This window comes from Cherax quadricarinatus, chromosome 32 (genome assembly GCF_038502225.1).
Source record: "Cherax quadricarinatus isolate ZL_2023a chromosome 32, ASM3850222v1, whole genome shotgun sequence".
NCBI lineage: Eukaryota > Metazoa > Arthropoda > Malacostraca > Decapoda > Parastacidae > Cherax > Cherax quadricarinatus.
Window position 1 is genome coordinate 6,159,409 of NC_091323.1, and position 18,310 is coordinate 6,177,718.

General features: G+C 45.9%; 1 protein-coding gene across 6 annotated transcripts in view; it reads right to left on the bottom strand.

Annotated features, from left to right (window-relative positions):
- Positions 1–438: 438 nt before the first annotated feature.
- The window catches only part of LOC128690171 (beta-alanyl-bioamine nonribosomal peptide synthetase ebony), a 414,773-nt gene continuing 396,901 nt past the window's right edge, over positions 439–18,310 (bottom strand). For 3 of the 6 annotated variants that reach the window (XM_070090435.1, XM_070090437.1, XM_070090436.1), the window contains exons 19-20: positions 17,112–17,195; positions 439–7,363 (exon numbers count right to left, since the gene is read on the bottom strand). In XM_070090435.1, coding sequence (XP_069946536.1) covers positions 7,226–7,363; positions 17,112–17,195 — 222 coding nt within the window. In that variant the 3' untranslated portion in view covers positions 439–7,225. The remainder of the gene's footprint in view (positions 7,364–17,111; positions 17,196–18,310) is intronic. The other 3 variants (XR_011392677.1, XR_011392675.1, XR_011392676.1) reach the window with 3 other exon arrangements.

Below are 18,310 nucleotides of genomic sequence, written 5' to 3' on the forward strand. Positions count from 1 at the left end.
TGTGTGGGTTAGATCAACATGAGGACTGAACCAGCATGTGTGGGGTAGACCAACATGAGGACTGAACCAGCATGTGTGGGCTAGACCAACATGAAGACTGAACCAGCATGTGTGGGTTAGACCAACATGATGACTGAACCAGCATGTGTGGGTTAGATCAACATGAAGACTGAACCAGCATGTGTGGGATATACCAACATGAGGACTGAACCAGCATGTGTGGGATATACCAACATGTGAACTGTACCAGCATGTGTGGGATAGACCAAAATGAGGGCTTAACCAGTATGTGTGGATTAGACTAACATGAGGACTGAACCAGAATGTGTGGGCTAGATCACCATGAGGACTGAACCAGAATGTCTGGGCAAGACCACCATGAGGACTGAACCAGAATGTGTGGGCTAGACCACCATGAGGACTGAACCAGCATGTGTGGGGTAGACCAACATGAGGACTGAACCAGCTTGTGTGGGCTAGACCACCATGAGGACTGAACCAGCATGTGTGGGGTAGACCAACATGAGGACTGAACCAGCATGTGTGGGCTAAACCACCCTGAGGATTGAACCAGCATGTCTGGGCTAGATCACCATGAGGACTGAACCAGCATGTCTGGGCAAGACCACCATGAGGACTGAACCAGAATGTGGGGGTTAGACCAACATGAGGACTGAACCAGCATGTGTGGGCTAGACCACCATGAGGACTGAACCAGCATGTCTGGGCTAGATCACCATGAGGACTGAACCAGCATGTCTTGCCAAGACCACCATCAGGACTAAACCAGAATGTGGGGGTTAGACCAACATGAGGACTGAACCAGCATATGTTGGTTAGACCAACATGAGGACTGAACCAGCATGTGTGGGTTAGACCAACATGAGGACTGAACCAGCATGTGTGGGTTAGACCAACATGAGGACTGAACCAGCATATGTGGGTTAGACCAACATGAGGACTGAACCAGCATGTGTGGGTTAGACCAACATGAGGACTGAACCAGCTTGTGTGGGTTAGACCAACATGAGGACTGAACCAGCATATGTGGGTTAGACCAACATGAGGACTGAACCAGAATGTGGGGGTTAGACCAACATGAGGACTGAACCAGCATGTCAGGGCAAGACCACCATGAGGACTGAACTAGCATGTCTGGGCTAGACCACCATGAGGACTGAACCAGCATGTCTGGGCTAGGTCACCATGAGGACTGAACCAGCATGTCTGGGCTAGATCACCATGAGGACTGAACCAGCATGTCTGGGCAAGACCACCATGAGGACTGAACCAGCATGTCTGGGCTAGATCACCATGAGGACTGAACCAGCATGTCTGGGCTAGACCAATTTGACAGCAGCAGTCGGGGAAAATAGTGAGTTGAAAATTAGGGTTGAATATTTGATAGCAATAATGCAGTATTACTACTGACCATAATATTACAACTACTGATCATAATACAATATTATTGCATTGTAAAGTGACTTTGTGAACCAAGTAATAAATATAATGAGGAGAGATTCCTTAACTTGAAATATTCAAGGTTTGTTTGATTTTTTAATTATATCTCTGATATATGTGTGTCACTCACCTTCCTCAGTAATGAGCCACATACCTGTCAACCCTTCCTCTCAACATACACATCTGTCAACCCTTCCCCCTCCTTTCACACACTTGTCAACCTTTCCCCTCAGCCCACACACCTGTCAAACCTCCCCCTCCTACCAGACACCTGTCAACCTTTCCCCTCCTACCACACCTGTCAACCCTTCCCCTCATACCACACCTGTCAACCCTTCCCTCATACCGCACCTGTCAACCCTTCCCCTCCGACCACACCTGTTAACCCTTCCCCTCCTACCACACCTGTCAACCCTCCCCCTCCAACCACACACGTCAACCCTTCCCCTTCTACCACACACCTGTCAACCCTTTTAATCCTACCACACCTGTAAACCCTTCTCCTCCTACCACACCTGCCAGCCTTTCCCATCCCACCACACACGTGTCAACCCTTCCCTTCCCACCACACACCTGTCAACCCTTTCCCTCCAACCATACACCTGTCAACCCTTCCCCTCTTACCACACAGCTGTCAACCCTTTCCCTCCCACCACACACCTGTCAACTCTTCCCCAACAACCACACACCTATCAGCCTTTCCCCTCCTACAACACACCTGTCAACCCTCCCCTTCCTACCACACCTGTCAACCCTTCCCCTCCAACCACACACGTGTCAACCTTTACCCTCCAACCACACACGTGTCAACCTTTACCCTCCAACCACACACGTGTCAACCTTTCCCCTCCTACCACACACCTCTCAATACTTACCCTCCTACCACTCATTTGCGAACCCTTCCCCTCCTACCACACACCTGTCAACCCTTCCCATCCAACCACACACCTGTCAACCTTTCCCCTCCTGCCACAAACCTGTCAACCCTTTTCCTCGTACCACACATGTGAACCCTTCCCCTCCTAGTACACACGTGTCAACCCTTCCCCTCCTACCACACACCTGTCAACCCTTCCCCTCCTACCACACACCTGTCAACTCTTCCCCTCCCACCACACCTGTCAACCCTTCTTTTTATTACCACACCTGTCAACCCTTCTCCTCCTACCACACACCAGTCAACCATTCCCCTTCTACCACACACCTGTCAACCCTTCTCCTCGTACCACACACCTCTCAACCCTTCCTCTCCTACTACGCCTGTCAACTCTTCGTTTCCTACTACACACCTGTCAACCCTTCCCCTCCTACCACACACCTGTCAACCCTTCCCGTTCAACCACACACCTGTCAACCTTTCCCGTCCTACCACACACCTGTCAACCCTTCCCTTCCTACCACACACCTGTCAACCATTCCCATCCCACCACACACCTGTCAACCCTTCCCTTCCAACCATACACCTGTCAACCCTTCCCTTCATACCACACCTGTCAACCCTTCCCCTTCTACCACACACCTGTCAACCCTTCCAATCCTACCACAAACCTGTCAACCCTTCCTCTCCTACCACACCTGTCAACCCTTCTCCTCCTACCACACCTGTCAGCCCTTCCCCTCCTATCACACACCTGTCAACCCTTCCCCTTATACCAAACCTGTCAACCCTTCCCCTCCTACCACACCTGTCAACCCTTCCCCTTTTACCACACACCTGTCAACCCATCCCTTCCCACCACACACCTGTCAACCCTTCCCTTCCTACCACACACCTGTCAACCCTTCCCCTCCTATCACACACCTGTCAACCCTTCACCTCCTAGCACACTTCTCAACCCTTCCCCTCCTACCACACCCCTGTCAACCCTTCCCCTCAACCCAAACACCTATGAACCCTTCCTATCCTCCCAAACACCTGTCAACCCTTCCCCTCCTACCACACCTGTCAACCCCGCCCGACCAACCAAACACGTCAACCCTTCCCCTTCTACCACACACCTGTCTACCCTACTCCTCCAACCACACCTGTCAACCCTTCCCTTGCTACCACACCTGTCAACCTTTCCCTTCCTACCACAACTGTTAACCTATCCCTTCCTACCACACTTTTGTCAACCCTTTTAATCCTACCACACCTGTCAACCCTTCCCTTCATACCACACATGTCAACCCTTCCCTTCTTACCACAACTGTCAACCCTTCGTCTCTTACCACACCTGTCAACCCTTCCTTTTCTACCACACACCTGTCAACCTTCCAATCTTGCCACACACCTGTCATCCCTTCCTCTTCTACCACACACCTGTCAACCCTTCCCTTCCTACCACACCTGTCATCCCTTTCCCTCGTACCAAACCTGTCAGCCCCTCCCCTCCTACCACACACCGGTCAACCCTTCCCCTTATACCACACACTTGTCAACCCTTCCCCTCAACCCAAACATCTGTCAACCCTTCCTATCCTCCCAAACACCTGTCAACCCTTCCCCTCCTACCACACCTGTCAACCCCGCCCCACCAACCACACACGTCAACCCTTCCCCTTCTACCACACACCTGTATACCCTTCCCCTCCAAACACACCTGTCAACCCTTCCCTTCCTACCACATCTGTCAACCTTTCCCTTCCTACCACAACTGTCAACCTATCCCCTCCTACCACACTCCTGTCAACCCTTTTAATCCTACCACACCTGTCAACCCTTCCCCTCCCACCACACACCTGTAAACCCTTCCCCTCCCACCAAACACCTGTCAACCCTTTCCTTCCCACCACACACCTGTCTACCCTTCCCCTCCAACCACACACCTATCAACCTTTGCTCTCCTACAACACACCTGTCAACCCTTCCCTTCCTACCACACCTGTCAACCCTTCCCCTCCAACCACACACCTGTCAACCCTTCCCCTCCTACTACACACCTGTCAACCCTTCCCTTCCTACCACTCATCTGTCAACCCTTCCCGTCCTACCACACACTTGTCAACCCTTCCTCTCCAACCACACACTTGTCACCCTTTCGCCTCCTACCACAAACCTGCCAAGCCTTTCCCTCCTACCACACCTGTCAACCCTTCACCTCCTACCAAACACCTGTCAACCTTTCCCTTCCTACCACTCATCTGTCAACCCTTCGCCTCCTACCACACACCTGTCAACCCTTCCCCTCCAACCACACACCTGTCACCCTTTCCCCTCCTACCACAAACCTGCCAAGCCTTTCCCTCCTACCACACCTGTCAACCCTTCCCTTCCTACCACACCTGTCAACACTTCTCCCACCACACACCTTTCCACCCTTCTCCTCCTACCACACACCTGTTAACCCTTCTCCACCTACCACAAACCTGTAATCCATTCCCCTTCTACCACACACCTGTCAACCCTTCCCCTCGTACCACCTAAGTGTAAACCCTTCCCCTCGTAACACACCTGTCAACTCTTCCCCTCCTACCACGCCTCTCAACTCTTCGCTTCCTACTACACACCTGTCAACCCTTTCTTTCCTACCACACACCTGTCAAGCATTCCCTTTCAACCACACACCTGTCAACCTTTCCCGTCCTGCCATACACCTGTCAATCCTTCCCTTCCAACTACACATCTGTCAACCCTTCCCTTCCTACTACACCTGTCAACCCTTCCCCTCCAACCACACACCTGCCAATCATTCCCCTCCTACCACACACCTGTCAACCTATCCCCTCCTACTACACACCTGTCAACCCTTCCCCTCCTACCACTCATCTGTCAACACTTACCCTCCTACCACACACCTGTCAACCCATCCCTTCTTACCACAGCTGTCAACGCTTCCCCTCCAACTACACACCTGTCAACCTTTCCCCTCCAACCACACACTTGTCAACGTTTCCTTTCCTACCATACAACTGTCAACCCTTTCCCTCCTACCACACCTCTCAACCCTTCCCCTCGTACCACACACCTGTCAACCCTTCCCCTCCTGCCACACATCTCTAACCCTTCCCCTCCTACCACACACCTGTCAACCCTTCCCCTCCAACCACACACCTGTCACCCTTTCCCCTCCTACCGCAAACCTGCCAAGCCTTTCCCTCCTACCACACCTGTCAACCCTTCCCTTCCTACCACACCTGTCAACCCTTCCCCTCCTACCACTCATCTGTCAACACTTACCCTCCTACCACACACCTGTCAACCCATCCCTTCTTACCACAGCTGTCAACCCTTCCCCTCCAACTACACACCTGTCAACCTTTCCCCTCCAACCACACACTTGTCAACGTTTTCTTTTCTTCCACACAACTGTCAACCCTTTCCCTCCTACCACACCTCTCAACCATTCCCCTCGTACCACACACCTGTCAACCATTCCCCTCCTGCCACACATCTCTAACCCTTCCCCTCCTACCACACACCTGTCAACCATTCCCTCCTACCACACCTGTCAACCCTTCCTCTCATACCACACCTGTCAACCCTTCTCCTCCTACCACACACCTGTAAACCATTCCCCTTCTACCACACACCTGTCAACCCTTTCCCTCGTACCACACACCTGTCAACCCTTCCCCTCGTAACACACCTGTCAACCTTTCCCCTCCAACCACGCCTGTCAACTATTCGCTTCCTACTACACACCTGTCACCCCTTCCTTTCCTACCACACACCTGTCAACCATTACCTTCCTACCACACACCTGCCAGCCCTTCCTCTCCTGTCACACACCTGTCAACACTTCCACTCCTACCACACACCTGTCAACCATTCCCTTCCAACCTCACACCTGTCACCCCTTCCCCTCCTACCACACACCTGTCAACCATTACCTTCCTACCACACACCTGTCACCCCTTCCCCTCCTACCACACACGTGTCAACACTTCCACTCCTACCTCACACCTGTCAACCATTCCCTTCCTACCTCACACCTGTCAACCCTTCCCCTCCTACCACACACCTGTCAACCCTTCTCCTCCTACCACAACTGTCAACCCTTCCCCTCCTTCCACAACTTTCAGTCCTTCCCCTCCTACCACGCCTGTCAACTCTTCGCTTCCTACTACACACGTATCAACCCTTCCCCTCCTACCACAACTGTCAACCCTTCCCCTCCTACCACAACTGTCAACCCTTCCCCTCCTACCGCGCCTGTCAACTCTTCGCTTCCTACCACACACCCGTCAACCCATCCCTTCCTACCACACCTGTCAACCCACCCTTCGTATCCTACTACACACCTATCAACCCTTCCCCTCCTACCACAACTGTCAACCCTTCTCCTCCTACCACACACCTTGAAACTTGACGAATGTTAGCTGTCCGTGTAGCTTTTTACCTGACAAGGCTGTGTACGACTGGCGGCAGTTGCCTTCATGAGGGCTATAATGTGGACCCGTGGACCTGCAATTCTGCCCTGTGACCCATGACCTGCAGTTCTTCTCTGTGACCCATGACCTGCAATTCTGCCCTGTGACCCATGACCTGCAGTTCTTCTCTGTGACCCATGACCTACAGTTCTGCGCTGTGACCCGTGGACTTGAAGGTACATGATGATGCTTGACATACAACACTATAAAAATATACTGACCAATCCAAAACATCACTTGTGCATAAACTTGTAAATATACAAAGTGTATAAACTTAACAAGAGTATATGTACTTACATATCTTACTTGCTACACAAACCTTTCAAGTTACATAAATACAGTGTATGACTGACTCATATTATACTGCATAAAACTGAATAGTAACCAAAAACTTGCAACAGGTCATGTTTTTCTATATAAACTTGACAGCTGCAACAGCATGTTGAGACGCAGGAGCAGCACCAAATGGCTTGCTACCATCCGGTGCCACATACAGGTTAACCTGGTAGTTGTGTAAAACATGGTAGCGCAGGATGTCCTCACAGATTTGCTGCAGAAATACGAAAAACTTTCATAAGTACGACTATTATTGTTATTACAACAAAACAATAAATAAAAACTCATGTGTTTATAATTAGTGGTTCTATGTATCTTGGTTAAAATTAGTAATTCTTTGTATCTTGGTTATAATTAGTATTCTTTGTATTTTGGTTATAATTAGTAATTCTATGTATTTTTTATTATAATTAGTAATTCTATTCATCTTGGTTATAATTAGTAATTCTATGTATCTTGATTATAATTAGTAATTCTTTGTATCTTGGTTATAATTAGTAATTCTATGTATCTTGGTTATAATTAGTAATTCTATGTATCTTGGTTATAATTAGTAATTCTATATATCTTGGTTATAATTAGTAATTCTATATATCTTGGTTATAATTAGTAATTCTATATATCTTGGTTATAATTAGCAATTCTAAGTATATACCTTATCACTGAAATAGGTAACCTAATTTTCTGATATATAAAGGCGAAACAGAGAACTGTATTCCATTATTAAATAGTCAAGAGAAACACGTAAGTTTGAAACCCAAACGATTTCCAAGAAAATTATAGCTCAAGAGAATTTAGTGAGGTGAAACACTATGCAGAGAAATCAGAGTAACATTTACATTATAATTGCACATTGTTGTGCCTTTAAAATTCATTTACCTACCCTTGATACCTTTGTAGGAGGTGAATATGTCGATGATTGAAATGAGAGTTACATAGTGAAGGCTTAATCTAGTGTCAGGAACTGGTTTTTTCCCCCAGGCTGATGGAATACCATGGTGGTAAGTAATGACAGGTAATTGTGGAAGGTGATTGTAGTGGTAGATGATAGAATACTGCCTGTTAATGATGGTATTGTAATTCAAAATCAATTGCCCCTTATTTGATTTTTTTATACAGGCGTTACGAAAGCAACCATATTTTTCCCATATGTCATTCAATCCTTAAAACAGGAAAATCATTGTAGAGTAGATTTCAGGAAAACAGGAAAATCATTGTAGAGCAGATTTCAGAAAAACAGGAAAATCATTGTAGAGCAGATTTCAGAAAAACAGGAAAATCATTGTAGAGCAGATTTCCTGAAAACCGGAAAATAATTGTAGAGCAGATTTCAGAAAAACAGGAAAATCATTGTAGAGCAGATTTCCTGAAAACAACCCGCGTGAATTAAGGCCTTTCACTCTACCCTATATACTGATGGCCATAGTGATAATTGAGAGATATTCAAATAACCATCTAAGAGTCAGAAAACAAGACGGGAGTCAACTGTTGTGGAGCCACATTCTTACTTGACACCGTACTAACACAAGCCTAAACCTCAAACTTAACAGTAAACTCAGTGTTGACCCACTCTCCTTACAATACCAAGACTGACACTTTACGGGGAGCAGTGTCATCACAGGCACCCACGTTATCACAGGGACTCATGTAATCACAGGGACCCATGTAATCACAGGGACCCATGTAATCACAGGGACCCATGTAATCACAGGGACCCATGTAATCACAGGGACCCATGTACCGTGAATGTTAGCAGCAAATAAACAAGTACACAAAAAAAGAGGTAAAACTGAACTTAAAATTTTCGCTTTATCCGCCCACTAAATAAGTGTTACCAACCAGTGGGATAAATATCCACTACAAAACAAATGGAAGAAATGAGATGTACGAGTCTCCGTGCATGACAAGAGATGTACGGGTAGAGACCCATACATCTCCTCGTACATATTGCAACCCCTGAATGGAGCATTCGTCTCTCGATCTGCGGGGAGAGAGGACGCTTCCACAGTTTCTCTTGCACGCCACCTGGTGAGGAAAACATAGCATTAGCACCAAGATGGCGGACCGAATGAACCGGCGCATAAATACTGTCTGCATTGAGCTGGTCAGGGGATCTTTAAGCAGCGCCGTGATGAACGTTCTCCTGCCAAGCATTATCAGGGATGTTTATGGCATCCCCAATGAAGAGTTGTACGGTGTGGCGCTGAATGGTATGTCAAGGGTTTTCGTGAAGTTCATGAGGGCCGACTTCTACTCCAGCATCGTCGACGAATTTCAAGAAAGGAGGATGAGCGTCAATTCGGCAGTGGAAGTATGCTTGCATGATGTTTCTAAGTATTTTACTTGGGTGAAGATACTGAATGTACCTTTTGAAGCGACAGCATACAGCCTACAGGATGTGTTCAGTGGTTATGGAACTGTACACTCGGCGAGCATGGGAATGTGGAGGGACGGCCCCTACGAGTGGCTGCCTGAAGGATCCTTCACACTGAAAATGACCCTGAGAAGGCCGATACGTCACATTGCACGGTTATAGAACTCAGGTTTTTGTACACTGTGTGGGGCAGCGGAGGACGTGCCGTTTATGTGACTCTTATGAGCACATGGCGGCACAATACCCCAGGAGACAGGGCCCTAGGGTTCCAGAAAAAGCTTCTGAAGGCAATCAGGTAGAAGCCTTGGACATTATGACGGGTGATGTGGAAGGCCGGGGGATGGGCCTATGGAGTGAGGAGGTTGAGAGAGCAGAGGTGGCTTTGGAGACTTGTGTTACACTACCAGAGGAAACGGGGGGGGGGAATAACGCTGTCAGACCGTTAGTTCCTACAGATTCAGCTCAGGACGGGATTTTGGAGGCTGTGCTGAAGGATTTTTTGGATGAGTCGGAGCATGGTGTGGAAGGAGACGAGAGGTTAGGTGATGTCAAGGTGATGGACGAACAGAAACAGGGTAAGGAAGACTTGAGTGAGGTTAGGATAGAGATCAATGTGGTGGTGGAGGTCCATCAAGAAGATGTGATTGAAGATAGATATGTGTGTAGAGGGTAGCTCCCGCAAGAGATCAGTGGGGGCATCAGACATGGATGAGGTCCTCACACCAGCGCAGCGGCCTGGGAAGAAGGTTTGGGCAGCTGTGCTGTGGTGGAAACGGCGAGACCAGGAGGGAGGGGGGGAGCAATGGGAAGATCGGCGGGAAGGGACAGGAAGGGGTTGGAGGGCAGGAACGAGGGATTGCTAGAGATGGACCGAGACCTATGAAAGGAGGATCAAGTAAGCTTCAGTGGCATAGGGGTAAGCCGCCATTCTTGTAATTTCAGGTGTGTAACTTTCAATGTAAACGGTCTTCAGACCGAGGTCAAGAGGGTATGGTTAGAGTGGTTTTTAAGGAGATTTAGTATTGATGTCTGTTTTTTGCAGGAACATAACCATAGGTTAGGATGTGAGTTGGTTTTGAAAGATTATAGGTTGTTTACCAGTGATGCTTTGAGGTTGAAAGGAGGTGTGGCTGTGGCGGTAAAGGAGACCAGTCCTTTGTGTATCCTGGGTTGGGAGGAAGGGGGGGTGGGAGGGTTGTCAGGATGGATGGGTTTTGGGGGGCGAGGAGGGTTTGTTTTGTAGGTGTGTACATGCCAGCAACTAGTAACGCTAGGATGAAGGTGGATTTTGTATGTGATGTCTTGGTGTATCATTTGAGAGGTTTACCGGCAATTACAGTGCTTGGCGGGGATTGGAATTGTGTAATTAGGAATGGGGATGTGGTTCCGAGGGGGGCGAGTTGTGTTTTGGGGGTTCTGAGAGACGTTTTGCGGGATGTTGGAGAGGTAGATGTGGTGGGCAGTAGGGGATATGGAACGAAGCACACTTGTATCCATAGGGGATATGAGGCACGGTTAGATAGGATTTATGTTAGGCAGGGAATAGGTGTGGAGATGGTGAGGACTATAGATGTGGGTTTTTCTGATCATCGTGCTGTTATAGCAGATTTGAGGGTAGATGGTATAGTGCGAGTTTATACAGGATACTGGAAATTGAATGTGAGGCTCCTTAGGGACGAGGGTGACGCTACAGGATTTGAGGATTGGTGGAAATCCTTTTGGAAGACTAGGATTAGGGAGATGGATTTGCTGGATTGGTGGGAAATTAGAGCTAAAGTTGGAATCGCTAATTTTTTTAAAGTACAGGGTAAGGAGATGGCGAGGTGGAGCTATGGTCTACAAAATTATCTTGAAGGTCAGTTAAATGACTGTTATGCAGAGGACCGGGTGGGGCACAGTGAGGACATGGAACGTTTGCGAAATAGGTTGGCGGAAATCCATAATGAAAAGTTTGAGGCAATTAGAGTTAGGGCGGGGTTGGAGGATGTTTTAATGGGGGATAGGCCGTCGGGATTTGTACTCAGGAAGTTTAAGGAAAGGCAGACGAAAACCACCTTGGTGTATATAGTGGCAGGAACAGGGACGGGTGGATTTGAGGAGGGTCAAAGCCTATCTACCACGGAACATATTAGTTTGTATGCCAATTTCTGGTTTAGGAGTTGGTGGTGGAGTGGGTGAGGGACGTTTTGGGGATGAGGGGTTTAATAGGGTTATATGTGAGCAGGACAGTGACAGACTCGAGAGTAGTATTAGTGTAGAGGAGGTGGAGGAGGCAGTTTTTGGGCTGTGCCTGGGTAAAACCCCTGGGATAGATGGCATACTGAACGATTTCTATAGGTGTCATTGGGGGAGTGTATGGCATTGTCTGGTGGGGGTTTTGAATTGTATGTTAAGTGGTGGGAGGATGGGAAAATCGCAAAGAACAGGTGTCACGGTTTTAGTGCCCAAAAAGAAGGAATGCCGAATTTTGAATGATTACCGTGCGATTACGTTAATGTGCTCGGATTACAAGATTTTTGCTAAGATTTTAGGCAACAGAATGAGGAAAGTGTTGGGTTTAATGTTACATAGGGGGCAGTTGGGGATTCTGGGGAGAAGGATGAGGGATGGACATGGTTTTATTAGGGATTTTCTAGAGAGTTGTATGGGAGGGGGAATACTAGGTTCAGATTGGGAGAACACATATGATTGCATGGATAGAGATTTCTTAGGGGTTTGCTTAGAGAGGTTGGGGTTTCGGGAGGAGGTAGTGAGGTGGGTGAACACCCTGTATGCTGAGGCAGAGGTGAGGGTACAAGTCAATGGGAGGTTGGGTGAAAGTGTACTGATGGAGAGAGGTTTAAGGCAGGGTTGCCCGCTATCGCAGCTGCTTTTTGCGTATGTGCAGAATCCTTTCTATGAGTCTGTTAAGCGGGTGATAGACGAACAGGAGATGGAAGGGGGTGCAAAGGGGGCATCGTTGGGTATGTGGATGATACTACTGTTTCGCTATGGGGTAAGGAGGAGCTAAGGAGGGTGGGTAGAGTGATTCAGATGTTTGGTATGAATACGGAGATGCGAATTAATACGGTGAAATCAAGGTTACTAGAGGTGGGTAATTGGATAGGGGGGGGGCTTGGGGTTGGGGTTAGGATGGGCAGTGGTTGATAGAATCAGGGTATGTGGAATATGGTATACGGAGGGTGTGCAGGCCTGCAGAAGGGTAAATTTGGAGTCTGTCATGGGTAAGGCATTAGGTAGACTGGGAGGTTTAAGTGCGAGGGACCTAGTTTTACATCAGAGGGTAGTGGTGGTAAATTCACTTGTCTATAGCAAGGTATGGGGGGTGGCAGAGGTTTTTTCCTTAGAAGTACAGGACATTGTGGAAATGCAGAGGAGGGTGCTAAAGTTTGTGTGGGGATTTGGGAGGGCATGGTTAAGTAAGGAGGTAGTTATGATGGATGTTCAAAGAGGGGGTTTAGGTTTGTTGCCTTTAGGACTGAGAGTAATGGCTATATATATCAAGCGGAGGTATATTAGGGAAGAGGGTGTGAGGCGAGCTAACGTAGGAAGAGTTATGGAGGAGGCGCATAAATGGTGGAGTGGAAAGGACCTGCGGGTTTGTGAAGATATGTTAAGATTTTTATTGACAGTGCAACAGGTGGATAACATCAAAGTGAAAAGGTTGGTGAGAGTAGTTGGAGGTCAGGGAATTTTGCAAGGGGTAGCCGTGTATCCAACGTATGATTGGGGGGTTATTTGGAAGGATTTAGTAAGCTTAGGATACCGGCTAGGGTAAGAGAATTAGTGTATCGTTTCATCATGGGGATTCTGGCCTCCAAGGAGGTGTTAAGATGTATGGGGTTGGTGGAAGAGGCTTTTTGTCAGTTTTGTGATGATGTTGAAATGGCGTTTCATGTGGTCTTCTTTTGTCCCTCCTTGGAGGGGGTGAGATCATGGATGGGTGGGGTTATCAGCTTTTTGGGGGGGGGACGTTTGCCGCTTTTAAGGGCTTTACTATTAGATGTAAGGGGAGTGCCTAGGGATGTGGGATGGGCTATAATGTAAGTCATAGTAGATTATCTGGATATTTCAAGGGGAATAAGGGAATTAAGGGATGATATGATGATAAAAGCGTTGGCGGCTAGATTCTATAGGACAAAGTATAGGAATATGCTGGTTTATAGGGTGTCCTGGGAAAAAAGTTTCCCGGAAGGTTATAGGAACCTCACTGTGGGCTCCCTTTGTCAGGGTCACTGAGGATGGGCAAAGGGGTGGTCTCCTTCTGGGGGGATGTAAAGGGGGTGGGGGTTTTTTGTTTAACTCTGGATTTTTTTGTGGTGTGTAAGAGGAAGGTAGTGGCAGTTTGGTATGGATGGCAAGCTCTGTTTCATGGGAATGTTTGTCATAGTGAGATATAAGAGTAGCTTACAAAGTTAAATTTTCTAAACCTGATGGTTATGTTCACTGTGTATGAAATCTTCCTTGATAGCCAGGATACTGAGCCCTTAGGATCTCGGTTTTAAGTAATCAGATATGGCAAGCTGGTTCGAACAAATTTGTATGAGGTACATGTCAGTTCTTTTGGGACTGGTAAGATACAGTGGCTCTTATACTTACTACTTGTCTTTTATTATGTTAAATTTTTATTGTTTGCTGGAGGTTCTATGTGGTAATTCTTAAGAGTATGTATAGGTCTTGGGTTTATACCATGTTTATTAAGGGGTTTATACCTAAAAATTTTGTGGACAAGAGTTTCGGTTTACATACATATGTGGGAGGTTTAATTTCTGTGTAGGGTTTGGTATTAAACCCTTTTGATGTGCTGAGTTTTATTATGTTGTGAAAGCTTGTTTTGGGGTTTATTTTATTTTATTATTGTGATGAATGGTTTGAAAAACCGACAAGTAGAAGATTGAGACACTTATGCAGCATATGGGAATCTTTATTCAGGAAACGTTTCGCCACACAGTGGCTTCATCAGTCCAATACAAAGAGGAAGGCGTAAGGAGAGGAGGAGAATGAGGTAATCAGTCCCTCAACCTGGCGTCGATGTATTCAGTCCATCAATCTTGTAGAATGTACAGCATAGGGCCGTAGACGTGGCTTATATACTGTAGTGAGGTGACGTGAAGTAGGCGGAGGCGGGGTCATAGTGGTACCATCCACTAGTCGAAGTAGGTCTTCTTCAACACTTGTTCAACCTTTGGACGAAGACCTACTTCGACTAGTGGATGGTACCACTATGACCCCGCCTCCGCCTGCTTCACGTCACCTCACTACAGTATATAAGCCACGTCTACGGCCCTATGCTGTACATTCTACAAGATTGATGGACTGAACACATCGACGCCAGGTTGAGGGACTGATTACCTCATACTCCTCCTCTCCTTACGCCTTCCTCTTTGTATTGGACTGATGAAGCAACTGTGTGGCGAAAAGTTTCCTGAATAAAGATTCCCATATGCTGCATAAGTGTCTCAATCTTCTATTTTATTACTGTATGTTAAATGTATGTTGTTCTGTTTTCTGTACAAGAATTATTGTACTTGATGGTTTAACATATTAATAACATTAAAACACTATTTTTCAATGGTTATTGTGCATAAGGAATCATACGTTCCTTCAGAATTCCTATTGGTTAGGCTATAATGTAACACAACTTTAACCAGTACTCTGTAACCTGTCATAGCGGGTATGTTCGGGTTTTGTGTCTGTTTTATAGTTGTTATGGTAGCTTTAGTTAGGGTCTCTTTACTTTACTGACATGATTTGTGTTGTATACATATATTGTGTGTGTTAAAGGTGGTTATGGCTTTGGTCATATGTTACAACTTTACCTTTAGTAACCTTGTGATGTTGTGCATTGTATGTTGTTCATTGTTGTAATAGGTTATGACAAGTACTCCTTTTTATTTTGATAACCCATGTAAAATTTCCTTTTGGTGTTTCTTTGGTCACAATTTGCATGACGGTACCTATAAATGACTAATACTTTAGTGAGTTTTATTTTAGCGTGTACTGTTTGCTATAACAAGATGTTGTTATAATACTTGTTGCCTCCTGGAATAACCTGGTACTAGCAGCGTAAAAGATTGTTTTTTTTTTTAATTCCTGTACTCTTATTATGCATCATTTGTACTTTTGTATGGTTTCTTAAATAAATTATAAAAAAACCTGAATGGGTCACAATGTATATAATGTATATTACCTGTTCATATAATTTTATATTGCTGATATCTGCGATATTAGCTAAATTGTAAATATATTGATTTATATTATTATTTGACTTAGTTTTATTATTAGGTAGGATGTAACATTTATATATTATTCAGTGCTCATTGCTCGAGAGTGTTAAGTAGCTGTCACATTGTTTAACTACTGTAACTACCGCTTGTTTCGCTGCCGGCTTCTCTGTAGTTGCTGGGCAGCAGCAGTCCATGGAGAGTCACATGATCAGGGTGGGGTGATCACACCTCACCTGGGTGAGAGGACTGCGTTGCCTCCGAGAGCTCTCTCTCTGACGATGATTCCAACAACTGCTCCCTCTCCAGCTCTTCCTTGCTGGCCCTTATTGGAACATCATCTCTGTCGATCTCTCTTGTCGTTAGTTCTGTGTAACTCTGTTCACAGAGCATAGGCTAGACTTAGTGATTTTCGATGTTTTACTGGGGTTGTGTGTCACACTGACACTGAGAAACTCAGGTCCTGAGCTGTAGCTTCTGACCTAAATTGTACTGGTATCTGTGCACCGTCACAGTCGGGGATTTTCTTATGGTGAAGTTAGATTCAGTAGTATGGGAGTTTTGTGACTTTTGTGGAGGATCTGCAGATGGTCCCTACTTAAGGTCGTTATGTTATCTCTTTGTTCCTGATTCTGTGTTGCTGCTGCTTGTTATATTGCTGTTCGGCGAATCGGTCGTTTTACTGTTCAAACAAGCTGTTCTGATTGCTAGGTTGGTCAAGAAGTTAGTTTATGTGAGGACTTTTAGTCGGTCACTGGGTAAGTCGAGTCGAGTCTTGAGACATAGCGAACTACTTAGAACACTTACACACATAGTCACTTGTATATATTAGTATTATGTTCTTAAATGCTGACAATATACCAGACGGTACTTAAAAGCCATAAAGATATGATATGTGCCTTCAGCACAATACTACTGTACACGAGAGAAGTGTAGGAACTTGTATCCTATATATTAAATAGATTATTTTGATTTACTTTGATACTGTCCACCTAGACAACTTTATCTTTATTAATAAACTTATTAAATTTTACTTTCTTTAGTTAGTAGCCTACCAGTTGTAATCGTGAAGCACTATTGTATCTTACTATTAAATTCTAATGGATAATTGGACCAGGATACTGACTACTTGTTTCAAAAACCCAGTAACAGGCTGGATGCTAGAGGGGCTATCCTTTCTAGTATTGACTGATCTCTATCATTGGTAGATATCGCGTTTTTTGTAACAGTGCACGGCACGAGATGTGTGAGTCTCCATGCATGGCACGAGATGTAGAAGCCTCCGTGCATGGCACGAGATGCAAATGAACAATACAAACTTTATGGACAACTGGAGTTTACACTAACGTGAGATCATTTCTGACCTGGGTAAGAGAAGACGTGTTGGTGGTAAACACAGCCTTGAAGCCTTTCTCTCTTGCTAACTTCAGGTTCTCCTTCTCCATTTTCTGTCAACATTAGAAAAAAACTTCTATTAACATAAAAACAAATAATTATATATGATAGTGAGAGAGATGGGGGGGAGATGGAGGGGGATTCAGGGAGATAGTGGGGGTGAAGGTGGACAACAGACTGGTGTTGACGGAGGACATTGTCACAGTTAACAAGTTATAAGAGTAGACACACTGTGTCAAGATAATGAAAAAGTTATGGGGGAGTTAGGGAGGTGACTGACAGTGACTTGAGCGTGTCACTGACTGACAATGACTTGAACATGCCACTGACTGACAGTGACTTGAACAAGTCACTGACTGACAGTGACTTGAACAAGTCACTGACTGACAGTGACTTGAACAAGTCACTGACTGACAGTGACTTGAACATGTCACTGACTGACAGTGACTTGAACAAGTCACTGACTGACAGTGACTTGAGCATGTCACTGACTGACACTGACTTGAGCATGTCACTGACTGACACTGACTTGAACATGTCACTGACTGACACTGACATGTACACTTCACTTCTTACCTATACTTCAGTACTGTCTCTTATAAAGATCCAATAGTAACTATACCTTATAAAGACACTACTCCTTAAAGATTATATTCCATAAAGATATTATATATTATAAATATAATACTAACTGCATTATTACAAACACAGGTATTGTATGGTCTGCCACCTGGTCTTAATGGGTTCCAAAGTGGAGCAAACTCACCAATTAAATATTATGTAAATTTGCCTTCACCAGATATGTACAAGTATGTATATTATGTACAATATGCACAGATAGAATAGTAAATGTACACCACGGTGACAGATGGCAAAGCAGAACCCAGAGAGTGTGCACCATGCTCAACCAGCAGGTAGGCAAGTCTGTCAATGCTTACCACAAGTGAGCCACGTGGTTTCAGCTTCTGCGACCTTGCCTGTAATTGGCCAATGAACAAAGGTACTGATTTAACGATAGGTCCTCTATTGATCGACCCTTAGCACCCGGTTCACTGGTTGGAAGGCTATATGGAAGTGTGACATACGCCGAATAAATTGTAACATACTCTTAGCATGCCACATACATCTTAAGACGATAAGAGTTTATGAAGATAATCTGATACACTGA